We start from the raw sequence: 27,097 nt of genomic DNA, 5'->3' as shown, positions 1-27,097 counted from the left end.
ATACATGACACTTGTTATGAGTGTGAATGGACAAGTATTATGCATTTATTCAAGGTTGGTAGAACAGTTGAGGACGCTTTCTAAATTCAAATTTGGGTTGATTCAAGAGGCAAGACTCCTAGAAAATCACTAGTATTGAGTGCACACTATGACAACAAATCACTTACCATCGTGTAAGCTTTGAAAAATGATGGATTAATAATGTACGAAACACCAATTTTAGGACCTATCATGTGTCATCATCTATCATGCAAGTGTATTCTAGCTTACATATCTAGCTAGTCTTTGGTTTATTTACTAATTTATAATATGTATACAAGTTACTTTGGTTAATGCAATTTAGATTACTTCTAACTACAAGTTTTAGAATGGTACACTTGGATTAGAGAATGTGAAAAATGTTACAAACTATTATTAGTCTAATTTAATCCATTATGTTGTATCTATCAATATTTTTGGATTTTTTAGGGTTACCAATTGATTTGAACCAATTTAGGAAAACACCTCAAACAATATTTCCCTTTGCCTGCATTACAATACTCATCCCCATGGATAGACTATGGTTTTGTGTACCCAAATAATATTTTGAAACGATTAGTAAATCAATTTTATCATATAATGTTTGAGGATAAGAGGGGTTATCGAGAAAGCAAACAATAAGTTTCATGATCAATGGCTTCTACTAGGAAAATTTTTATTTGGATGCTTCTTATAAAGGGTCTCTCCATTGATGCTATGCGGTGCTATCATGATATCTCCCATAGGAGATATATTTTCTATACCACATTTGAAGAAATTTTGCACATCTCTTTTTTTCCTACCCAATGGTTAGATAGATCTAGGGTTTCATTTCACGATTGCAAATTTTTGTCTCACAACAACATACAGTCATTCATTTCTAAGTTTTGGATAAGATGCCATTGATGGTTGCTGTATAGCTGCAGCATCCTCATATATTTCAATTTCTATCTTGGACTGGTCTTTGGCACATTTGAAGGATCCATAATGCAATCACTTTTTATTCAGTGTTAAATATCTATGGTCATGTGGACCATGCTCAAGGACTATTATTGTGGTGAGTTCCATGGTCTCTACTGGTGTGGTCCTTAGTGAGGTGACTGTTTTGTGGATAGAGGTCATTCGTCCCGCCCCGATTGTATTCATTTCGTGATTCCCTTTCTTATGATTTAGCATTCTAGCTCCTTGGGTTCTTTTCTACCTGTCTTTGAGTCTGGTTGGTTGGTTGAAAGGTCCTTTATAAATAATTTTATTTTTAAATTCAATATCCTTTATACGCATGTGCACACACACTTCAAATAATTAATTCAGACTACTTCACCAAAAAGGGAAAAAAATAGCATTAGGCCAAATTGGCATACAAGACATGAATGAGTTAAAATGAAAGTGTCCTAATACTATGTTGTAGATAGTCAAACATGCTAAACTTGTGTTAGGAAGCCAACTTTCATTCTAGGTCAAGACATTGGAGATTACCTTGTTTTGCCCTTGAGAAAATCACTTGGCAACCATATTTTTGATGTGTATCTCAATGAATAACCATTCAGAGCTGACATTAATCCTTGGCAAAGGGCTCTTGCTTTCCCCCCTTCGGCACTGTAACTATGCAAGAGTCTTTATATAATATGAAGCTAGGGTTTTGAAAGCTCATCTTCATTTCGTCTGCTCCACACTAATATGCCATCTCATGATGCAGCCCACATCTGTTTAGGAAACATCTAGCCACAGTATTGTTATGTTGTCACCTGTTCAACACAGACTGGTGGAGCTGTATTGATGAAAACCTGACATGCATCAGCTGAAAGTATGTACATGATCAAACTGATGGAATAAGAGAGCCCCTGAATCAAGAGGCTCGTTTGTTACACCTTTGTTACTCCACCTCCAGAGGTTCAACACCTTGTGCTGTATGGAGTCCCCGTAAATACTGTATCAAAGCCTTCCCTATAAGACATGCTTGAAAGCTCAAACATCATTCTCCTCAACTCTTTTTAAGCAGTCCTGTACTGTATGGAATGTAACCCTAGTCATGTAGTTTTCAAACACTCAGCTAGGTTAAATCCATCTGCTGCTGCTTTTACTAAGCTTCAGATCTGGAGCAGTCAAGATGGTCAGCATCTGGCATTCAGTATTGAAAACATCTGATCCAGACATCTTCTGCTGAAAAGCCACCAGGAAGCTTTCCAGCATGTATAGCGTCCTTCTGCATGGCTTGGCGATGTTGTAGTGTCAGATTTACAACTCCAAAAGCTCGATGTTTCTAACCACCATATCTGATTATCTTTGTCCAGCTTGACATTGAAAGAGAGAGCTGTGGCAAAGAGGTTGACAATGTCCAGAATGCCTGTCACACCTGTTCTTCCTTTTCATCAATCAAGTCAATTAGCCATGGTCGCAGTAATGACTCAACAGTGAGTCGACGAAATGAACTAAGCATAGAAATGAAGAAACGGAGGCTTTCAATCTTGTACTCCTCTAAGGGATTCATGTTACCAAAGCTTCTCACATTGACCTGCATATGCCATGATAGTATGATCAAAATGTAGACCCACTGGTGACCTTATTTCCCTCCATGTAATACTCACCTGTGAAACTTGTTTAGTGCGACCATATGACAGTGCAATGAAAGGAAAAACACTGCATGGTACTTACCGCACCACGTAGACGTTGCATGTTAACCAAATGTTCCCTCCAATACATATCTAGGGCTGAAATCGCCAGCAATCTCTGCAAAATTGCCACAACTTGATAAATTGTCATCATAATTTACCCACAATAAGAAAAACTGAATCTAGTGTTGAATTCCCAAATCACCTCTTGGCCCAAGGATTCAGTAGTATTAAGACATTAAAAAACGGCTTTTGGAAGGTCAGTGTTATTTTTTTACAACACAGATGACTCATTATATAACTAACATAAAGAAAGCCACTGCTTTCAATTGCATCTTCACACTACTGCGTTAATGTTACAAAAAAGATTTGCTGGAAACTGCAAACCCTATTTGCCTAGATTACCTCAGTTTGATCAAGGTCTTTTGGAGAAATTTCCAAATTGAATTGCTTCTGTCGATACAGGCCAATCAACACGTCTCCAAAATACATGCGAAGATAAGCTGCTTCTTTGTGGTACTTCCCATTCCTGCAAATGAGGGGACAAAAGTTACTGCAAAAATTGAATACTGAGGCAAATTAACCAAATGGAAGAGAGATGCTCATACTTGATGAAATAGTTTTAAAAATTCGGTCACAGTCAGTTAGTCCAATGTGACAATCTATTTTTTCTTCTTGCAACGTCACAATCAAGTTAGAACAAGCTTTTGAACTAGATCTTAGCTGCATTGTCTTGGCCAAATACATGGTGGTTTTACATAACCAACAAAAATAAGATCAGAATTTTAAAAGTATCTTCTTTTTTCCCTGTTGCACTGCCTTTTACCACTGACCCGTTAGGCCAGGTGGTCAGACTCCAGAGTGTGGGACCATAAGAAAGAGGTGGGAGGTTCGATTCCCATGCCAACACTATTAGCCTATGTTTTTATAATAGAGGTCTAGGGCTGATGGGAAAATGAGTGGGCCTATGGCTACATGTCAGGCACTGCACATAGGTCTGCATTTTAGACCACTGCACGTGGTGTGGCGCCTTAAACACACACTTTCACACACAATAACATGTGTTCACACATGAGGATAAATAAATCTGTTGGGTATGGAGCTTGCGTGTGTGACCAGCAGGCTATGGTGGATGGAACAACATATATATATATATATATATATAGAGAGAGAGAGAGAGAGAGAGAGAGAGAGAGAGAGAGAGAGAGAATGCTGACCTGATGGTCTGATGTAAATATTTACTACTTAATTCAATTATCTTCATGAAAGAGAGAGAGAGAGAGAGAGAGAGAGAGAGAAGACAGAGAGAGAGAAAGATCTGAATGGTCGTCGAGGAGCAATGGCGACTCTGCTCATGACGGGACGTTTCCTGCTGCCGCGATCTTCCCTGCGCCTCCTGCTCGTCTAGGGCAGTGCCTCGACCCAGGTTCGAATGTGCACACAGAGCGAGAGAGAGAGAGAGAGAGAGAGAGAGAGAGAGCGAGAGAGGTGGACCGTGCTGTTTCCCTGCTCGACGTCGCCCGTCTGAGTCCGTCTGCCTTGCCGTCTGCAGTCCCGTCGCCCTGTGTTACCTAGGACGCCTGCCTGCCCGTCGCCTGCCCCGTCGTCTGCTCCTGACGCCTCTCGCCTGTCCCCTCGCGTGCCCCGTCGCCTGCCCCATCACCTGCCCCGCCGCCTGCACTGTCGCCTGTCTCTGAAGCCCCGTGGGCTCCGCGCCTGCGTTTCTCTTGCGCTTCGTCCTTTCGCCCTGTGCGTTAGGGTTTCGGCTGATGCATGGCCCCTGCCCTGCGCCCCCGACTGTCCCCCTCTGCTATTGACTGCCCGCCCTGTGCTCCACCCTCCTGCCCCTGCACTGTTAGGGTTGTGCCCTGCCGCGCACCCTCTTGGGACAGGTCGTGACTGCGGAGGACAAGGTTGCGTTTCCCGCTCTCCACCGCGCGTCAGTCCTCCTTCGAGATCCAATCGTGATACAAGATGGCTGGTCTGGATCTGGATTTCATAGACCAAACGGTGGCAGCACTTGGCCCGGATTCTGATACTGAGGAACCTGAGGATATGGTTCCGTGCATCGAAGAGATGCCCCCTGGTCCTGACATCCAGCCTGCGGGTAAACGTACCAAGCATACTTCGGAAGAGACAGGGGTTCATCAGGATCGTTCCTATGCTCAGGTTGCTTCGGATTCTGTGGACTCTCGGGATGTTGACTGGGAGCATTTGCTGGAATTTGCCAACACTCTGCTTGGCGATTATGTTCAACATAATCAGGAAGTCTTTTCTGACTCTGCACCTGACGATGTTCTGGAAGCCACTGTGGACCCAAAAACAGTCCTACGCTCCTTTTCGGTGTTTTATGATCGCGTTGTGATACTCTTCTTCACTGGTCGAATCCCGCTGCTTTCCCGTATTCGCCAGTGGTTGCACAGTCTGCTACAAGGGGAATGTGTTGAAGAGATTTTTGTTGGGCCTCGAGGTTTCTTTAAGGTCCTGTTGAAATTTGAGACGCACCGTGCTGCTCTCCTGTCTAAACTGCCTTTGTTTTTTGATCGCCGGTTGGTTCATGTTGTTCCATGGCGCCCAATGGCCGATTTTCAGCGTCTACTGCAACGTGAATGCCCTGTGTGGGTAGAAGTGGAAAATTGTCCGACTGTTTATTGGCCACTATTGAAGGATGCTATGGCCGTTGTGGGCACTGTTCTGGTCCCTCCAAGTCTCAGGGCTGTGAATCGCAACCGCTTGTGTATGTTATGGGACACTGCAAGGAAAAGGCCTGCTTGGTTACGTCTCAATTGCTCTGGCATGCATCCGTTACACTTTCGTTTGAAATGGGGCAATTTTGCAGGACATTGCTTTTCCTGTGGACAATTGGGGCATTTTATGGCCGAATGCCCGGAGCAGCAACACACTTTAGATGTTGGCCATGTTGCGCCGCCCATGGAAGATATGGTGTGTGATGCTCCGTCGCTGGATACTATCCACCCGCCTCAAGTTCTGGACAAAGGTAAACAACAGGTTTCGGGTCTGGATTCCCGTGCCACTGATTGGGTTGAAGTACTTGCAAAAAAAGGCAACAGGGTTGTTGCTGGCATGGAGAATATTGTGCCTACTACCTCACAAGATTCCATGCGTACATATATGCGCAGGAAGGAAATGTTGTCTTTCAAGCGCTCTGCTCCTGCTATGGTTTCCTCAGCCCCCCGTCCTCAGCCCGCCCGGAAAATGTATTCGAATCGTCCAAAAGGTCCACTTGCTAAGCTGGCTTTTGATACTAGAGGCAATGTCATTACCCCGTGGGACCGTCGTTATCCCCGTTCCAACCCTAAGCCAGCAGATATGCCGTCTACTTCCAAATCTGGTCCTTAGAACTCTTGTGCTGTGTTGGCGGATTTCTTGGACGAGGGAGTCCTGGACATTCTCGCAGAAAAAGTCAAATCGAGGCAAGCTGTGCCTCGTAACTGATTTTGTTTTGAATACATATGAAAATAGCCACGTGGAATGTGCGAGGAATTTGTTCTCGACACAAGCAACATGCCATGTGGACTGTATTGCATGAGAATCAGTGGGATGTCCTGTGCGCTGTTGAGCACAAGAGTCACGGAGAAGCCGGAAAAGTTGTGGATTGCCATGGCTTTCGTTTGTTCTATGCAGGGACACAGGCCATGCATTATTCGGGTGTGCTCATGATTGTACATGACAAATATCAGCCTGTTCTTATTAAAAATGATGTACATGGCCGCTTTCTCGTGATTGAAATTTTATTCGAAGGGGAGATCTTATGGTTACTTGGCCTCTATGCTCCGAATGATCAGTTATCTCGTCGGGAGCTTTGGCGGACTTTGCAGACCTCCTTGTTACTTGGTAGACGGGGCTTCTTCATGTGGGATTTCAATATGTGTGTTGATTCTTCCTAGTCCACATCGGAGCATTCGGTAATGGATGCGCCGGAAAGTCGTATGTGGCATGAGTTGGCTCTTGCCGTTCTTAAGCAAGATCTCTGGTCCTGGCTACACCCGTCTTCTATAGGGTTTACTTTCCATTCTGCCCAGTATGCAACAACATGGTCGCGGGTGGACCGCATATATATCATGCAGAATGATGATTTTCTTCTTGAGATGCTCGAAATAAAAATGTTGCAGCAATATGCCTTGTCGGACCATTTCCCTCTGCAGCTTGAGCTGCTTGCACAACCCATTGCACCTTTTAAGCAATTTCTGGAGAGACTCCCTTTGCGTTTCAACTCGTCTTACTTGAAGCATGCAATCTTTCAGGGCTATATGCGGCAATTGATTGACAGATTCTTCTTGGACTTCTCCTCTCAGGGCACTGCTTCATTTGAAAGATTGCTCTCTAATGTGCAGCGGGTTGCTCGGCAGTATGGGATCTATCATGCCTCTCTTTGTCGGCGGCGTCGACAGGCAGTGGAGGACCTGCTGGTTTTGGTTCGTTCTCTGCTGATGGACACTCCGGATGATGCATTTCTGCTAGCACTGGCAATGCAGGTGGCTGATCTTATTAAAGAGTTTCAGTTGAAATCGTATCAGCAGGCCAAATTGCAACATCTGACGGAGACTTTGCAAGATAGTGCGTGTCAGACCCATAAGTTCTTTCGAGCTCTCCATGCCTCGCCTGCTCGAGAGAATATGACCAGACTCGAGGATGCAGCAGGCCACCTTATCCTGGATCCGCAGACTATTGTGCATATGTGCAGGAATTATTTCCGCGACCTTCTCGGTTCCACTTCTCCACCTTCAGCCCAAATTACTCAGGCCCGTTAGGTTTTTTATGACCTGGTCCGCAATCAGCTTCCGCAGGACATGCAAGCTACTATGGAGTCAGATATTTGTGAGGCAGAGGTTATGGACGTTTTGTTACACTTGCCCAAGGATAAAAGTCCGAGTTGGGATGGTCTCACCAATGAGTTCTTTGAAGCTTTTGCTACCCAACTGGTGAAACCATTGCAGGCTTTGTTTCAGCAGGTGTGGGAAACGGGGATCATGCCTTCCTCATGGAAAGGACTTATTAAACTGCTTCCAAAGGTTCCTTCGCCATCTACATTGACACAGTGGCGCCCAATTTCTTTGATGGGTTCTATGTACAAAATCTTTTCCAAATTAATGGCGAATCGGCTCCATAAGCATCTCCCTGCCATTGTGCACCCTCTCCAGTATGGTTTCATTAAGGGCCGAAATATTCTGCACAATGTATTGAATGCACAACTGGCAATTGATTATGCAAGGCATTCTAATTAGCAGGTCGTACTGATTCAACTGGACCTGGAAAAGGCTTTTGACTATCTGGACTGGTCTTTCGTTTGCTGAACTTATGTTTGCTATGGGCTTTGGTGCTCGGATGTCTCGTCTAATCTACACCATTAGCGCTGCGGCGTCTTCGCGAGTCATGTTGAATGGAGGTGTTACTGAGCCATTTGTCCTTGCCCGCTCTGTCAGACAGGGGTGCCCTTTGAGCCCTCTCTTCTTTGCCCTTGCGACACATCCAGTTCTTTCGATGTTATCTCATATGGCAGCCTCTACTCAGTTGGCCGGATTGTCGCTTCCTACAGGACAGCACTTCATTAGCCAATCCCTGGCGGATGATAGCTTTATGATTTTGCGTGCGGACAAGGATAACCTTCGAAAAGCATTGGGGTCTCTTTGGTCAGGCATTCGGCCTTCGCATCAATGCGCTCAAATCAGCTATTCTCAGCTGCACGGAGTCGGATTTGCAGTCCTTGGACTGGCAGGGTCTGGTTGTTCCTCGTGGCTCCATTGTCAGGCATCTTGGGTACCCTTTGGGTGTTGATGTTCCCCCAAAGCAGCTTCTGCAGTGGATTTCTCAGAAAATGGTGGCTAAGTTTCTGTATTGGAAGTCTCAGGCCTGGCCCTTCCATGTTCGCCTCAAAGTAGCCCAGACAATTATGTTGCCAATGCTCACATATTTCTTGCCATTGTTGCCCTGGACTACTACGACTCTGAATGCTCTTACTCGGTCTATTCGTTTCATGCTATGGAAGGACTCATTGCATGCAGGTATTTCCTGGATTTCTTGGTCGCATGCGTGCACCCCCAAACGCATGGGTGGAGGAGCTATTTTAGATGCCCAAACTCACATGCTGGCACTCCGTTGGTCTCTTTTCCGCGCCATGTGCTCGGATCATCATCCGTGGGTCGTTATAGCCCGTTATTTCCTTGAGAACCATGGGCTTCTGCATGGCAATACCCAAATCCGGAGTTCGTGGTGGCATGTTCTTAATGCTGATTCGCGGTTCCCCAGTTCTTCTTCATTGCTGCTTACTCATTTGGTATGTTCCTGGAAACTGGACCTCTACAAGGCTCACTGGCATCCAGCGGAGGATCGCTTAGCTACTAACTCTTTTCAATTGGAATTGTTGGCAGTCTCGCGTTTACTTTCATGGGAAGGTAAATACGAGCTTAGACCACAATTCAACCGGATGGCACGTTTGGGCTTGTCTTCGGTCGCGGATGCCATCCTTGCCAGTCGCAATGTGCTAATATCGTTTCGTACAGCTAGGAGGCTTTTCAGGATCCCTCGTGGATATAGGCATTTATGGGAACAGCTTTTGACGGTGCTCCAAAGTAGACAACCCTTTCCTGCCCTTGCTTTGGATCATCCCTGGCAGGATTGGGACTTAGAAGGCCGGCTGAATTTAAGCAAAGCTTCTGCTAACCAAGTGTATCATCTTCTGATTAAAGATCATCAATGGCTAGTTACTAAAGCGAATGCTTTATGGGGATTGCGTAAATCCCAGTCATGGTGGAGGGCAACTGTGATGGAGGGCTGGTTGAACAAGACACCCTTCAAATATAAGGTCTTTCTTTGGAGAGTGATGATTGGTGGTCTTCCGCTTGCCTCAGCCCTTTCCAAGCGACGAATCTCCAATGGCAACTGTTTCTTTTGCACCACTACTGTGGAATCCGCCCGGCACCGATTTATTTCTTGCCCCATCGCTAAGAAAGTCTGGTTATTTTTGTCGGCTGTTTGGCAAGGGGTGGTTGGTTTCACCCTACGCCCCTTTGATTGGGTTTTTGGGCAGCCCAAATACCCCACTCCGGCACAGCCACATATGAAGCTCATGTATCACTTTCTTCGATATTGGGGCTGTTGGCATAACTGGACCATTCGGAATGCTTTTCTTTTTGATTCCGCCTATAATGTTCAGCGGCATATTGCGAGGCTTAAGGGCCTCTTGTATTGGCAGTTAGATCTTCTCCAGCATTCTGACTTGCTCTCTAGGGAGGACTTACGTCCCTTGCATATGGCAATTTCCTCCGCGTCTTTGCCATGACTTTGTAACTTGTAGTACTTGGAACCTCTTCACATGATGGCTTAGATTGTCATCATGTATCTTGTAATCAAGTAATCTTGTATTTTTTTCGTAATTAATACAATTATCTTTTACGAAAAAAAAAAGGAGATCTATTAATGTCTCTAGAAAGCTAGAATGGCCTATGAGGCCATAACAAATACAACTGGTATCATTATGTCTCATCAAAGAAGAAAACCGAATTATGTCTAGGTCTACATGATAAATTGAAATGGAAAATGAAAAATATAGAAAACTGAAAAATTGAAAAGAGTATAGAGTATCTCCCTCTCAGTGTATGGAATCTACCAAGACTTTGCAAGTTACCTCTGAGACCAAGTCATCGTGGTGACGCGAATGTGTCGCATATGAGCATACCTACATTGCCAAGCAGGTATCCTAGGGTGTTGTGATCTGTATAATACTGTAGCTCTGTCTATTGTGATGCCACTTGATGATGTCCCTCAATGGCGCCTATTAGTAGGAGATGTAGTGTCTAAGGTGGTAGTGGCTAGGGGGTCAACTATACTGAAAAAGCCTGTAACTGCTCTTTGGAGGGGTGGATGTGGTTGGGGTTGCCTCCGATCTTATAACAATGCTGCTCTGCGCCATTGGAGCTCCAATAAGAAAAGGCCCAGACATCTCTGGCCCTCATAGTCCACTCGTCTGAATGGTCCAAAGGCCTCCTTAAAGAGGCAATGGTAGTGGCCTCGGATATCATAGTATAAAGTGTATCTACAAATGTAGTGTTCCTTTGTCTCTGGCTCCCATCCACAAAGCTGGCACATCCTCTCATGTGCTGCAACATGGCTCCATTGACATGTCTCAATCATCAACTGATGTGATGAGGTGTGGATTTGTCCAATAGCAACTCGAAGCCCATGAGAAAGTTGAGCATCCATATATCTCAGCCTCGCTATGAAACCATCATGGGAAAGCTGCAAGTAATGACATTGGTATTGTGCCATCTCGTGCCTAATGGGGAAGGGGGACTTGGATCAAGTCCTCTCTGTCTCCACTTTAGTGATGTTTGCTTTGATCACTCTATTTAACTCTGAACTGTTGAGACTCAAAGTGGGACAATCAAGGCTGCAATCGAATGGTGGCAATCTGTCTATATTCATGCCATGCGAGTTCAGCCACTTGCTCATATGTGCATACCAATACTGTCTATCTCCCTCTGCTGTAAGCTGGCTTGAAGACTCTAGAGCTAGCCCAGGATATTGGTCTTTAGGGAGCTGCCATATCCTTTGGAGGAAGGTGATTGCTTGAAATAGTGCCTCCACTACCATGGGTGCTGCATCCAACGATGCTCGGATGATCTCTTGCGGTACAAAGGCTTTCGCCCTTATCATACGTGTTATCATCATAACCAACGGTCTCTCCATATGTTCCCAGCCATCATAATGTTGTGCTTTAGGTCCTTTACACTCCCTGAGAGGTGCCCATTTAGTATGATAAAGGCTTGGGCCCCAAATGGCTACTCCATAGAGTAGTGTCGACATAACTAAAGTGTTAAAGAGCCACAATTTGGTATGGGGCTCTTGGAAGTGTATGTGTGCACACTGCTGCTCTAGAGTGCCCAAAGTGACATATGCCCATGCAAGCCTAGTCTCTAAAGTCTCCTTCCATGAAAATTGTGGCCCTTTGAAAGTGGCCCCAAGGTATACATATTGTCTAACCATTTCCACAGATTGATCGTCGTAATAAAGTGATGCTCTGTGCATGTCACCCAAGTTGCCGAGAGAGAGAGAGAGAGAGAGAGAGAGAGAGAGAGAGAGAGAGAGAACTCTTGCATGTACATACAAACTGAAAGATAGATTGATAGTGACATATGTTGTGATGAAAATACAAGTGATAGGGCTTGAATATAAAGGTTGAGGTATCCACCTACACCTTTGACCCTTATTTAATGCTAAGCGGTGTAAAAGGTGTTCACACCTAAACATGCACTTTTACACACAATAATGTGTGTTCACACATGAGGATAAATAAATCTTATAAACCCCTCTTCGGGTCATGGGTGACTAAACGCGTAACACGTACGAAAAAGGAAAAGGGAAGGCCTTACCTTGAAGAGGTAGTGTCTAATCCCGTACAATGAATCTGGAAAAGACATATAGAAGTGAGAGAAATACAACCCGAGGTAGGTCATGACATGGTCTATTGAGAAGCTTAAGGACCCGATGTAAGACATGATTCAGAGGTGTGTGTACATGGCTGCCATGCAGAGGCTAATCAAAACCCAACGTGGCTAAGAAGCAATGGGCACATGACCGAGGCCAAATACATGGGTATAGCTTTCGGGATTAACTCAAAGGTCATGCAGTAAGTGGTTACAATCCCCCCTGAAATATAGCTCCTAACAGAATCATAAAAGGAAAGTACAATTCGTTTTGGATAAAAATCCGGACAGAGTACCCCACAAGTAAATGTTTAGAAAGGTCTTAACACATGCATGGGCATGGTTAGTGTCTAATTCTAAAGCACATTATTTATGTATTTAAATTTTGATTTAAAAAGCATACTGATAGGGTTCAACATTGTCAAGAGACAATGATTGAACAGATACATTAAGGGCCTTATCAAAGGTGGTAGGTGGCTCGTCAAAGTTACTATCAAATAATGTATTAGCAATGTCTTATTAGATGTGTTTCTTGTCTTGTTGCTTATCTTTCTTCTTGTAGCATTGATCAATAGTGTGATCAACACGCTTGCAATATCGAAATTTGGGTAATTGTTTCTTGGTGTAGAAGGCTGCCGGTGCAAAATCAACATCTTTGTTGTGCCTTTTGTCATCCAAAAGGATGGTGACCATTTCTTCACATTTCATCTCTCGAGCCACCTTGAGAGTTGTCACAGTTTCATGGAATTGTGCTTTTTTCATCAGGCTATTAAGAAGTATGGCCTTTTTATCATCATCATCCAGACCGCTTTTGAGAGTGGTCAATTGTTTGTAAAGAAGACTTAAATGATCAAGATGCTACTTCAGAGTCTCTGAAGGATTGTAGGAGATCCTAAACAATTGCATCTTTACAAATAATTTGGCATTATTAGTATCTCCACCAAATGTGGTTTGAAGGCCATCCCATACCTCTTTTTCCATTTTTGTAAGATCAAGGTGATGAAGAAGGTTGTCAGAAAGGCTGAGGTCGATTATGGCGAGTGTGCTTTCATTCTTCTCTAGCCATTCTTGATGAAGTTGTGCGTTGTCTCGAACCTAATTTGACTCATCAATGGAGACCCCTTTCCATGCATCTTCTTGCATGAGTATGAGCCGGATCTTTGTCTTCTAGATGGAAAAGCCGATGGCCGATAATGTTTCAATTGTGATGCCATATCTCGACATCCTGATGGTAGATGCCATGGGGAAAGCTCAAATTGAGAAAGGATGAAAATTTCATGAAGAGTGCAATAGATTGCCACCCTGGTTAGATCACGAAGCGCCGACTAATTGACGGGAGGCGATGCCTGGGCGCAGCAGCATGTGGAAGCGGACGTAACGGACACATGGACAAGATTGTCGGGGTAGACGTAGCTGAAGACATGGTAGACTGTTAGGGCAGTAGCCTGTCGAGGCAAACTGTCGTAGCAATATAACATGTGACAGCTAGTAGGTCTATCGCCAATTAGAGAGACACCTCGAAGAGGTAGGCTACACGCATGGCTGGAAATGAGACTATGTTACCATTTGATGGACAGGTCAATAGTGTGAGGCTAGGGTGGACGCCTCTTTTTTTTTTTCTTCTTCTTCTTCCACTAGAGGTGAATAGAATAGAGCTACTACAACAACATTGATGTGAGCTAGTTGAGGCACGTGGCCTGAGATGAGTAGAACCCGCTCTGATACCACTATTAGGTATGGAGCTCGCATGTATGACCAGCGGGCTATGGTGGATGGAGCTCCACACACACACACATAGAGAGAGAGAGAGAGAGAGAGAGAGAGAGAGAGAGAGAGAGAGAGAGAATTACGAAAAAAAAAGAGAGAGAGAGAGAGAAAGAAAGATATATTAACGTCTACATAAGGCCAATGTGGCCTATGAGACAAAATCCAGAGTACATCCATGTCTAATGTCATCTCATCAGTAAGCTAAAGATAACATTATAAATAAGTGGGTGGCTTATGAAACAATACTGAAAATAACTATATGATGGGACTATACTAGGGTTGAACCATGTGTAGTTTTGTTCCATCGATAGAAAAGAAAAGGAAAGGAAAGGAGAACCAGATCTGATAGAGCCATGTACAAAAGTGTGGTGGAGACTACAGGCTATAGCTGATCTCAAGTTCTGCACATGATCTCAGCTATGATGCGGTCCCTAGCTACTTCATTGATATGCTTGGTGGTGAGTCTTTGGTGTCTTGTGATAATGGCTCTAATCCGACTGTGGTGTGGCCTTCTCCGACATGGTCTTGGTAGACGGGGTCGTCATGCTCAACGAAGGGAAATAGCTCTATCCAATGTGACTCCATGGATGGCCTGTAAGGTGTCTGGCAGGGTGGCTCTGTCTCTACTAGGCTGGTAGTTTTAGTAGGGTCGGCTCTGTAGAAGAAGTCTGTCACTGCTCTCTGTGTGTGTCTTTCTGAATGAGCTGGCTTCTTGTCTTGCAATAGTGCAGTTCGGCACCTCTCGAGCTCCAGGAGGAAAAGACCTAGGCATCTCCGGTCCTCATACTCCATGATGCGACGAAGAGGTCCAAATCCATCACAGAAGAGGCAAAGGTACCATCCTCGTATGTCATAATATATTGTGCATCTGCATATGTAGTGCTCCTCCATCTCAAGCTCTCGACCACAAAGCTGGAAAGTCCTATCCTCTGCTAGGGTATTTGTCCATCTGTCTATCTCCATCTAAAGCCTATGTGAGGAGGTGCGAATCTGTCCGATAGCAACCCGTACGCTATGGAAGAGATGGGTGTCTATATATGTTGGCCGAATAGTGAAACCATTCAGAAATGACTCCTGTAGAGCTCCATCCTCGATCCTAGAGGGAGTGGTGGATGGATCCATGTTCTTGCTCTCTCAATCCTCAAGATACCGACTCTGATCACTTGGTTCAGCTCTGATCGGCTAAGAGAAAGTGTAGGGTAGTCAAGGCTATAATCCAAAGGTGGAAGACGGGTCAATATCCAAACCCTGTAGGCTCATCCAAATAGCCATCTATGAAAACCAACAGTTCTTCTCGCCTCCCGTTGCTAGTTGTCTAGATGAGGTTAGTGCCAATCTAGAATATCTATGGTATGGAAGTTCCCATAGTCTGTGCCAAAAGGTCACTGCCCTGAAGAGTGCCTCCGAAACTATAGATGTTACCCCTAGCTCTGTTCTAACAATGGGATGTGCAGTGGAGGGCTTACTCCTAATCATGCATGCTATCATCATGATCAATGGCCTTTCCATGCTACCCCAATCATCAAAATAATCCCTCTCTACTCCAATCTGATTAGTGAGTGGGCTAAGACGCCCGTGGTACAAGCTGCAACCCCATACCTCTGCTCCATATAGTAATGTAGGTGTGACTAGGGTGTCAAACAACCAGAGTTTGGTGCGGGGCTCCTGGAACTGTATGTGAGTACATTGACTCTCGAGTGCCCCTGCTGCGTAGCCACGTGCTAGACATGTCTTTGATGCCCCTCTCAACGAAAAACGTGGGCCAGAGAAGGTGACTCCCACATAGACATATTTCCTCACATGCTCCAGTATGTCTCCCCCCAAATGTCAACTAGTACATAGATCTAGTCACCCATGCTGTTGAAGTATTGAAAACAATGGTTTTGTATTCCCAAGGTTCACTGTGAGATCTTTATCTCTACAAAATATGTGCAAAGAGTCTAGATGGCACTGCAATCCCTTCGGTGAATCTGAAATCATAACAATATCATCTGCATACGGTAATATACGTATCAGTACCCCTGCCAGGCTGGCTCCATCTCCTCCTCGGTCTATGTAATTAAACACTTCATCTATGTATAGACCAAACAATGTGGGTGAAAGTGGACATCCTTGTTTCACTCCTATGGTGCTGTCAATCCTCTCTGATAGCCCCCCAGGTGCTTGTCCATGACCTGTCATTGCCTCATATAATGCATAAACACCCCATCGTATACCCTCTAGTACTCCAATGTCCTGCAAGCTTTGCATGATGCATATACGAGACACTGTATCAAAAGCTTTGTGAAAGTCTACAAAGCAACAATAGATCCTCCTGTCTCGGGCGGCTCGACCCTCAATGTGGTCCAGCGTGGTATATCCTCGTCTGAAACCTGCCTATCCTTGTGCTCTCTTGCCTTGCATTTCAGCCCACTCACTGAGTTCACGCTCCAATATAGATCCATACATCTTGGCCAAAGTATGAGCGATCATGATAGTCTTGTAGTTGCTAGAAATCAGGGGATCACCACTTTTAAATAGCGGGATTATAGTGTTGTCTGACCAACTCATAGAGAAACCTTCACATACTGCTCTATTGAACATATGTGCTAATATGGGTGCTAATATGTCACAAGCAAGTGAAAAATGTTCTGCTACTAGTCCATTCTCACTCTGTGCCCTCCCATTTTGTAATCTATAAATTTCATCCCTAGCCATTTTCCATGTGAAGAAAGACCAATGTGTTGTCCTACAAGCTTGTGGGGGCTGCATAGGTGGCTGTCCTCGCAGGTCATACAACTGTCTCCCATAGTCAGGCCAAGCATCTGGTGATGTAATCTGTATGGGGGGCTATCTTTCATGAAACATCTTCCATGCGCTCTTGCTATTGCACCCCAAAAATAGCTGATATATCTCTGCTTTTGCTTTCACTAGTAGTCTCGTTTCTTCTTCCGCACAAGGCGTTTGAAGAATGCCTTTGCTTGGCGATGTGTCTGAGTGCCTAGCTCCACTTCTCTCTGTAAGTGAGCTCGGGTGACTCTACACTCAAAATCATACCAGCTATTTTGGAGAGCTGTAGATCGTGTGGGTCTACATCGGGGCAAGGTGTGTGGGAATGCATACATGGCTGATCCATGTATGGCCTCTGCTAAATCCCTTGTACATTCTTCCAACAATCTACTCAAGTCCAATGTATGTAAACTGGTCTGCAAAGAATCACTGTAGATGTGTGAGGTGTCTTCTGTAAAGTAGTATTTGGGATGTCTAGGGAGGCATGGTGTTTCATGTTTCATATGTACACAAGAGAGCATGAATGTCAAAATAGCATGATCTGCTGCTATGCCAATTGGTCTCTTAGATATCTTAAAGTTTTGGATATCTGGTATCAATGCTGTTGAGCCCATCAAGTATTCCACAGTACTTGCCTCTCCTTTGTGATTCCAGCATGTCAAATTGTCAAATCCTAGCCATTGTGGCAGACCATTAAAGATAGCTAGTCTATGTGCACTTCCCAAAGTCAATAGATGTGTCCCATAGGTACTCACTTCTTTATCTTGGGCTCTCCTGCGTGGGCCTATTTCACCTATGTCAATCTCTTTGAACATGGCATTATCATGCATATAAAAGTCACTCTGTCTATCTCCAGTGTGTGTATTGAAATCTCCTACTAATAATATGTCCCCAATGCTAGCATATCTCATGATATCCTCATAAAGTACATCAAAGGGAGATCCATCCCGTGTGGCATAGGTAGAATTTGTAGGAGGAAAGTAGCATATTGCGATCCCGTGGTCTTCCTGCATATATCCCTAATCCATAAATATCGTGGATCATCATCTCTTTTCATTACTTGCACTATCCCTTTGAGGTCTTCTCGGTATATTATGGCCACACCTTTAGAACCCCTAGTGCTTCCTGGTTTTCTAGCTGTTGGACGAAATGTACTTTCCTACCTATATTCCCACACGTCTAGGAGTCGGCTAGCTTTACATTGGTGTGTTTTTGTGTACATTGCTATATCTATGTTTCGGAAGCTATCTTCAAAGTAACCAACATCCAAGTGTAGGGCTTCATTACAATTCCATATTAACATCCGAAGTGTCTCATAGGTCTCGTACCGTCATGAAGTGCTTTTGTCAGTGATGATAACTTGTCCATCCCTATAAACAGCCCACTTTCCCTCTTTGCGAGCCTCCAATGCCTTGGGCACGTGTTCTCTGTGATGCGCTATTTGTGCTCGGGTAAGGTTCTCATCCAAATAAATCTTCTCACCCTTGAGGGCTCTCCTCTTGGAGAGGAATACCTTTCATTTCTCTATGTCCCCAAAGCGAAGAATTAGAGCCTTGGACTTAAGAGTCCTCTTTCCCCACTCTTTAAGCACTGACAATAGGTATGTCTGAAGCCCCAATTTTGTCAGCTAGTGTCCTAGCATCTTCTTGTGGGCTGCTCTTCTCCTCCCATCCTGCTACCCGTCTCCTAGCCTCTTCTTCCAAGGCAGCATTCATTACTTCAGTTTTGTTCACGGATGTTCCCTATTCTTTTTTACTACCTCAATCTATGGGTGGCTTCTTCTATCTACTTCTGTGTTGTCTTTGCCACTTCTACCCATGAGTGAACCTCCCTTTCACATGCCTTCAAAGCCTCTTTCTCTTTTTGTAGTTCTTCTTGCACATTCATTTCTTTTTTCTTAAATGTATTGAATTCTTTCCCCGGTTCTAAGATTTCAGATTTGTACGCATCTACCACTTTCTATTGAGAAATGCGCAATCACATCCACCATAGCGTCTTTGTATGGAACAAACAAGGTAAAGAAACATACTGCAAATAAATCCTTAGACTAGGTCATGTATGCATGGTTTATTAAAATCACAGTTGGCAATTACCATGGTTCCTTTCCACTTTTTTCCACCTACCAATACCACCTACTGTAAACCTATAAAAGGCACTCATCCCCACACTCATTCAATCAGCCATTATCATTCAGTTGTACTTGCATTATGCTTGGATAATACTAGTTCTTCTTCTTTGTCAATGCTTTTGCCTCATTATGATTGTCTATTTGCTCATTAGTGATCCTCCATAGCATGCATTCTCAATATTTTAACATGATATCAGAGCAAGTTTCAAGTTAGTAAGTCACTAGGCCACTGATTGAGTCATTCCAGTTTGAATTTTCTGGCTCCCTCCACTTTCCCATGAATCTCTCACCTACCTCCATAGCTGCCCACCTTCAGTGGAGGACCTCAATCTCTCTTCCCGGGCCTTTTCAGCTCGTACTTTCTTCTGAAGAAATCTTTCCTAACTCAGGGCGCTCCTCTCAAGGCGCTCCTCCTTGTCATCTCAAAGCTTGACATTGTCACCTATCAACCCCAGCATTGCGCTTGGAACAAATCGTTGTCATTTTCTGCGCCCTCTCTGTTCGTACAGTCCGTTAAGCCTGCAGGTGCAACGATGATGACGAATGGCATAGGGCTTTTGAAGCTTGACACTTGAGCTTCCTTCTCAACAAGTTTTGTGAAAAATGGCTCACTCCTCCGTCAGTTGTGAACAAAATATTAGTCGCCTATTAAAACCCTGAAAATGGGCAGCCATAGCTATCGAGCTTCAAGCTCATGCTTCACTTCTTTCTCTCACTCCTTTGGCTCAAATCAAGTCACTGACTCTCTAATCTGCTCCAACACTTAAGTCTTCCAGAAAGCATTCAAGTGATATACTAGCGAGGAGAGGAGATCTTGACAAGAGTTGCAAGCATTTCAAGAAGATACAAGCACAGTGTCCATTGACACTCATCTAGTGTTTTAGCACTTATGTTATCTAACACAATCAGCCTTGCCTTTGATCAAATCTGAGTTTTTTTGTGCTAGTTGAGCATCAAATCAAGGAGGGGAAGACTCAGACTTGCAAGATCTTGAAGATCCCAAGTTCAAAGGGCATACTAAGTCACCGAATCACCTAGTATCTCTTGATACTAACAATCTAGTGCTTTTTGGCACTTGTGCTCAACTGTAATTTGAATTTTTTGGAGCTGAATTGCCGCTGATCTTGCAATCACAACATGGGCAAGGATTCACCGACATTCCGATTCAATGGTGTCGGATTCTATACATGGGAAACTAGGATCAAACTGATCCTAATGAAGAAAGGCTTGTGGTCAATCACAAGTGGTCAAGAGAAGAAACCAAGGGAAGTTGCACTTCCAGTTGTATGGGATAAAAATGATGATAAGGCTCAAGCTATTATCAAGCTCGAACTTGATGACACCTACATTCATCATGTTGATGATTGTGAAACCTCTCACGCGACATGGGATCGATTAGAAACCTTGTTTGGAGCTCATTCAAAATCCTCCAAATATGGCTTATTGATTGAATTTTTTAGGCTTGTCATGCAAACATTTGAATTATATGAAAAGCTTGTTGACACAACTTGCAAGAATCAACCTGAAGATGGATGAAGACATTTGCATTGGAGTGCTTCTCAAAAGTCTTCCACTTGAGTTTGATAATGTGTCTACCACATTAATCAACATGCCAGAGCCGAAACTTGTGGACATCAAAGCCTCTCTCTTGGAAGAGGAAAAGAAGATCAAGAACAAGGGAGAAACAAGCATTCCAAGAGGAGACCAACAACTTCTCTATGTGAAAGGGAAGAAGAGCATAGTCTGTGACTTCTGTAAGAAAATTGGGCATATTGAGAAATTTTGCTATGCTAAGAAAAGGACTCAAAGAGTATATCTTGCCACAATCAAAGAAGATGAAGACAACAATGATGAAGAAGAAGATGAAGAACCCCAAGAACAAAAGGATAGGACTCACTAGTTCCTCTTTTGTAGCTCATTTTCAGATAGACTTTTTTAAGTTTAAAATGTGGACTTGCCTAATGTTCCCACCATAAGCTCCTATACTCCTCATGTAACCTCTGCACACTACAACCTCTATACACTTAGTGAGGCCTTGTAACAGCCTCTAGATTTGTATGGTTGTTTTTTCCCATGTCTACACTTAGCAAAAATCTACTCATGACAACCTCTATATACTCAGTGTCTTTCTTGGTTATGATTGAGGAGGGGTGTTGAGATTTAAATGTGCAATCACATCCACCATAGCCACTTTGTATGGAACAAACAAGGTAAAGAACCATACTGCAAATAAAGCCTTAGACTAGGTCATGTATGCACGGTTTTTAAAAACCACAATTGGTGATTACCATGGTCCCTTCCCACTTTTTTCCACCTACCAATACCACCTACTCTAAGCCTATAAAAGGCACTCATCCCCACACTCATTCAATCAATTATTATCATTTAATTGTACTTGCATTATGCTTGGATAATACTAGTTGTTCTTCTTTGTTAATGCTTCTGCCTCATTATGATTGTCTATTTGCTCATCAGTGATCCTCCATAGCATGCATTCTCAATATTTTAACACTTTCAGCATTTCAGTTTTCAGTGTGTGCATTTCGGACAGCATTTGTGCCTGTAAGTCATTCTTAATCTTTTTTTGCATGTCTTGCATTTCTGCCCTCTGATTTACTATCAGTTTTGATTTGCTCTCGTATTTCTTTCTCCAATTCTTGTCTCATAATTCGTAGTCCAGAGAGAATCATGAGATGAATTTCTTCGTGTTTCTTTTCATTCATGGTGCATGAGGTCTTTCCATACTTGTTAGATGCTAGGGAGATGGTCCAATCACGGACCCTACGGCCATACATCTTGTACCGTGTGTTCTTAGAAGGGGTATTGAACATTGCTTCCATGGAAGGTTGTGTTAGTTCTTGATCAGATTCGTCTCCCAGATATTCATTTTCCACTGTTTGATGCTTGCATTTGTCTACATTATCCATCTCTCGCACACTGTGTGCAAAGCCACTCAGCTTGTACTTTGTACTGTCAAAATCAAAGCAAATTCTGCGATTCCTGGAAATTTTCAGGGTTTTCCTAAACCCTCACTAAATTTTTGCAAGCCCAATAATCTTTTACGAGCCCAAATGCCTTCACACTGTTTACAGTCATTGCAGAAATAAAAATTGCAGTCCTAGTCAGTGCATTGCTACATACTCCATGACATGATCAAAATCAAAGTCAATGCATCATTGCCTAGTCCACAGGCCAGTGCATCAATACATTCACCCAGGTCTGCATTCATGTCATTTTGAGTACATTTGTGTCCCTGCAGGACAATGGCTATCTCCCTGTGCAGAGACATGACCTTGCAGAGCAGCTCCTTCGAGTCAGCACTCGCACCAGTCCCACCAGGCTACTGTCACTGCTGTTGCTCCCACCAGACTTCCGCCTCTTGTAGGACGGACATGACACTTACGTCAACTCTTGTCACTCGTGCCAGACACGTCTGTCACCCTAGCATCCAGTCACTCACACCAGACACGTCTGTCACACCAGGCACGTCTCGTCCATAGTTGTCAGGTACGAAAGGTACAATACGGTACGATACGATAAAATACAGTACTAATTGGTACCTTATGATTTTATAAGGTACAGTACGCTATCAGTACGAAAAAAAATTAAGATGATTTTTTAAATGACAAAAATCATAAATCATTAAATGATAGATCATAGAATACATGTTTAAAGTGGAAATAGCCATTTCATTACAGAATAAGATGAATACATGAGGGTGACCATCGTGATCGGCAGTCGCATGGGCTAGCCGCTACGCAAAACATGCGATACAACTACAGTCTAGTATATTTGATACATAAAAAAAGAGAGAGCTATGTCATATGAATCTATAATGAGGCATCACTGTTATCATCATCATCATCACAACCATTTGAGTGCTTATCAAGAGAGTCTAAAGATGACTCCTTGGCATTCGATGATGAGATACACTTATACTCATTCTCACTCATGAGGTTATCATCATCATCAAATAATGGCTCCCTAGGTGGTGGCTATGTAGGCAAGGGGGGGATGTCATCATGAGGCACAGAATGTGAGCTACTAGAGCGCCACCTTACATATGTCTGCAAGGCACTCGAACCACCTCTCCTTCATGATGGAGGGCGTCGAATGACCATGCCCCTGCTACCACCTACTCAAACTCCTCGCCCACGAGCACGTTGATTGCGAGTGTCGCGAGTATCTGCTGCGATAAGCTCTCTATAGAGCTCTGCGAAAATCATCTCCTCCTCCTCGTCCACCTCCTTATGTATACTCGGAAGAGTATCGCCCGTCAACTTGAATGTATCAACGTTCACCTACACAATGCAGTAATGCACGTAAAATTGATCATTGTAAATGCTAAAGTCTAAATTGTAAAGTATAAAGTTTAAACTTCAAACTTCAAAGTTTAAAAGTTAAAACAACAAATTTTAAATGTTATGGTTAAGTGTTTAAACTTTACCTGCTTCGGACTATCCATGCTTATTATAGCCCTCATCATGCGTAAGTTAGTGCGGCAATAGACTAACTGTCGTGTGCTAAGCCGATTACGAATCTTTGTGTGAATGAGAGAATAGGCACTCCAGTTTCTCTCACATCCACTCGAAGAGCAATCCTGGGCAAGGACCCTCATGGCTAAGGGCTGAAGGGTCTCCAGTGCGTATCTAAAGTTTTGCCACCAAAATAAAGGCTGCACAATTGATCCTCTCCTCCAACAAGTGGAAGAAGCAAAGGCCACATGCCCTCTTTGATATGCATAGCATCCTAGCTCCTCTAACACTGCATTATGGTTATCCACAGGGACCACACGAGTCAAATAAGCAAGCTAGTCCGAACGGAACTCTCTATCATCCATGACCGCCGGTGACTTGTAGGTCAGATGTACCAATGCGGCAAAACTGTGGATGGGATTATGCATCCATGCCCATCTCCTCTCTGCTATCTCTAAAACATGTGCACGCTATGTCTCTGTGATCACTGTACAAGTACGTGCCTCCACCAATGCTGCTCTAAAGAAGTGAACAAGAAGGCCCATGGTGGACCCCTCGTAATCACTCATACGTAACACCCTATAAAAGGGAGTCACGACAATGACAACGGCACAAAATTTTTGCCAAAATTGCTCATTAAGGCACAAGCGCTGCATGGCTTTGGCCTTCTCTATGTCATGCTTATCCCACTCATTTCATAGAGTGGATACCACTGTGACTATATCTCATAAAGGCACTCCAGCAATAACCACATGTAAGCAAAGCGAGTTAAAGAAGGCTTCTTCAACTCCAGTGTGCTATGCTCACGATACATTGCAAGCACCTTTACCTTTACCGTGAAGAATGTGACAATTGATGTAGCTTTGCAGACCACCTTCTTCATCCACTTGAGCTTCCCAATGTCCTCCATGAGCAAGTCCAAACAATGACTTGCACATGGAGTCCACACAATCGTAGGGAACTCGGCCTCAAGCAAACGGGCCATGCGCCGACAATTCGATGCATTGTCGGTAACAACTTGCACCACATTTGAAGGGCCTACCTACAACCACAATTTACAAATTACAAGTTATGTATAAATCAAATTTCAATTATGAATCATGATAGTATCATAATGAAAGAAACTGAAATAAATTTAAAACACAAATTGCAATGTATTTCTCAATGATGGCTTGTCGAATGTGGTGGTAGATGAATGCGCCTGTCGTTTTGCTCCCCCTCTTGCCGGTATCTACCGCTCGCAAAAAGTAAGTGCCGAGTGGACATGAGACGACTATGTTGATGATGCCCCGTTTCTTACGATCACTCCATCTGTCGGTTAGAATGGAGCAACCATATTCTATCCATGCGGCCCGAATAGGATCAAAAACTCTATCAATCCTCTCCTTCTCTTCATCAATCTTTATCGTCCTCATGTCGTTGTATGTGACACCAGTCCATCCTTCACATGGACCCACATTGGCAATGGCTTTTACCATCTTATTCCATTGCTCTTGCTTTAGAACATTGAATGCAAGATTACACTCAATCACTGTGCGTGCAATTTCAATGTTCGCAAGTCGTTGCGTTTCTCTAAGAAAGGCAACCGATCCATGGACATGACTAGAAGCTTGAGAGAGGGACGATTGTCTCTCTGGCACTGCATGAGCCTCCACTCTTTGTCTTTTACCGGAGCTAGATGCGGATATGGAGGCCTCTCCCACATCAGTTAAAGGTACGCCCACATTGGGTGCTTCCTCGTTAGTAGGTATAGGAGTTGGTGCCGATAAGCCACTTCCTTCTCCTCTTGTGAATCCCCCTCTCATCTTGGCAAGAATCTCCTCCGCAATGTTTTGAGGGATCTTCTTGCCTGGAGCAACTTGCCCCCCTGTCTTGGAAAGATGTTAGAGAAGCCAAGTTACACCACTTGTATAGCGCTTCCCGCAATACTTGCATGTCCAATGGTGGGAGTTGGACTTCTTTGTGTCCCTCTCCACATGGATCGCATGCAAATTGAAGGCCTCGTACTTCTCACGAGTCATGATACCAATGACCGATAAAGAGGCCCGAGAGAGAGAGAGAGAGAGAGAGAGAGAGAGAGAGAGACTTGAGTCTCCACTCTTGAAAGTTAAGAGGGAGACTTGAGAGGCCCGAGGGTTGGGGTAAAGTTGAAAGAGCAAGAGTGAGAGAGAGGGGATGGGAGATGAGATTTGAGAATGGCAAATGCTTCGGTAGGGTGCGGGAAAGAGGGGATGGGAGGTGAGATTTGAGAATGACAAATCACAAGTCCATTCAATAATCAAGATCCAAGAGAGGAAGATGAGAATGGTAAGTCGCAAGTGCTTCTTGAATTGGTGGAAGCATAAAGGAGAGGAGCACCTTTTGTAGATGAGAGAAGGGTCAAAGTTCAAATAGTCAAAGAGGGGTCAACGGTCAAAGAGAGGGCTGCCAGCTAGAAGGATTCCAAAGAGGGCTAGGGAGGGGAGTGCATGGCTGGAAAAGGAGGTGGGGTAAGGTATCCAAGGCTTCCCACCCCCCGAAAAGTGCCATGCAAGCCGGCGGAGTAAAAGCGGGGGCGCAAAAAACACGGGATCCAGGTGACGCAGGCGACGTGGCCCAAATAGGCCCAAAAATTCATATGAATTAGTACGGATACGTACCGTATCGTACCGTACGAGCATGTCCGTAGGACATATGAAGGCAACTATGGTCTAGTCACACCAACATCCCGTCACTCACCCCAAACATGTCTTGTCACCATCTTGTCACTCGTGCCAGCATCCCAGAGAGAGAGAGAGAGAGAGACAGAGAGAGAGAGAGAGACTCATATGTTGGCACTTCGTTGGTCTCTTTTTCGTACCATGTGTGTGGAGCATCACCCGTGGGCCGCTATAGCCCGTTATTTTCTTGAGGACCGCGGGCTTCTGCATGGGAATACACAAATTCGAGGCTCCTGGTGGCATGTGCTTAATGCAGACTCTCGGTTTTCGAGTCCTTCCTCATCTCTGCTTGTTCATTTGGTCGGCTCCTGGCAATTGGTTCTTCAGAAGGCGCGTTGATCTCCAGCGGAGGATCGCGTAAATACTAACTCTTTTCAACTAGAATTGTTGGCAGCCTTGAGATTACTTTCATGGGAAGGCAAACAGGAGCTTAGACCAAAATTTAACCGCATGGCCCGTTTGGGCTTGACCTTAGTTGTAGATGCCACCCTTGCCAGTCGTAATGTCTTCATATCATTTCGTACTGCCAGGAGGCTTTTCCGAATCCCTCGTGGATACCATGATTTATGGGAACAGCTTTTGTTAGCGCTCCAGAGCAGGCAACCCTTTCCTGCCCTTGCTGTGGATCGCCCTTGGCAAGACTGGGTCCTTGTAGGTCGGTTCAGTTTGGAAAAGGCCTTGGCTAACTAGGTGTACCATCTTCTAATTAAAGATCATCAATGGCTGGTCACTAAAACCAATACTGTATGGGGGTTGCGGAAATCTCAGTCATGGTGGAAGGCAACTGTGATGGAGGGTTGGGTGAACAAGACACCTTTCAAATGCAAGGTCTTTCTTTGGAGGGTAATGATTGGTGGTCTTCCTCTTGCCTCGGCCCTTTCCAAGTGTCGAATCTCTAACGGCAACTGTTTCTTCTGCACCACTACTGTGGAATCGGTCCGTCACCGATTTATCTCTTGCTCTCTCGCTAAGAAAATCTAGTCGCTTTTGTCAGCGGTTTGACGAGCTATGGTTGGTTTCTCAACGAGTCCTTTCGATTGGGTTTTTGTACGCCCAAAATACCCCGCACCAGCATAGTTGCATATGAAGACCTTATTCCATTTTCTTAGATACTGGGGATGCTGGCATAATTGGACTACTCGGAATGCCTTTCTTTTTTATTCGGCCTCTAATGTTCCGGGACACATTG

At 44.2% G+C, this 27,097-nt stretch overlaps 1 protein-coding gene and 1 pseudogene across 5 annotated transcripts in view; both read right to left on the bottom strand.

The window, feature by feature from the left end:
• Window positions 1-1,335: 1,335 nt before the first annotated feature.
• The window catches only part of SECA2 (Preprotein translocase SecA family protein), a 191,502-nt gene continuing 165,740 nt past the window's right edge, over window positions 1,336-27,097 (bottom strand). For all 5 annotated transcript variants that reach the window (XM_087684796.1, XM_087684798.1, XM_087684799.1 and 2 more), the window contains 3 exons: window positions 3,033-3,156; window positions 2,671-2,745; window positions 1,336-2,530 (listed from right to left, as the gene is read on the bottom strand). In XM_087684796.1, coding sequence (XP_087540922.1) covers window positions 2,366-2,530; window positions 2,671-2,745; window positions 3,033-3,156 — 364 coding nt within the window. In that variant the 3' untranslated portion in view covers window positions 1,336-2,365. The remainder of the gene's footprint in view (window positions 2,531-2,670; window positions 2,746-3,032; window positions 3,157-27,097) is intronic.
• On the bottom strand, window positions 24,319-25,230 carry LOC148031283 (uncharacterized; annotated as a pseudogene).

The sequence above is a fragment of the Lygodium microphyllum genome, chromosome 9 (genome assembly GCF_053477565.2).
Source record: "Lygodium microphyllum isolate KBCC chromosome 9, Lygodium_microphyllum_v1.1.10, whole genome shotgun sequence".
Lineage (NCBI taxonomy): Eukaryota > Viridiplantae > Streptophyta > Polypodiopsida > Schizaeales > Lygodiaceae > Lygodium > Lygodium microphyllum.
This window is presented reverse-complemented; position numbering and strand designations above follow the sequence as displayed.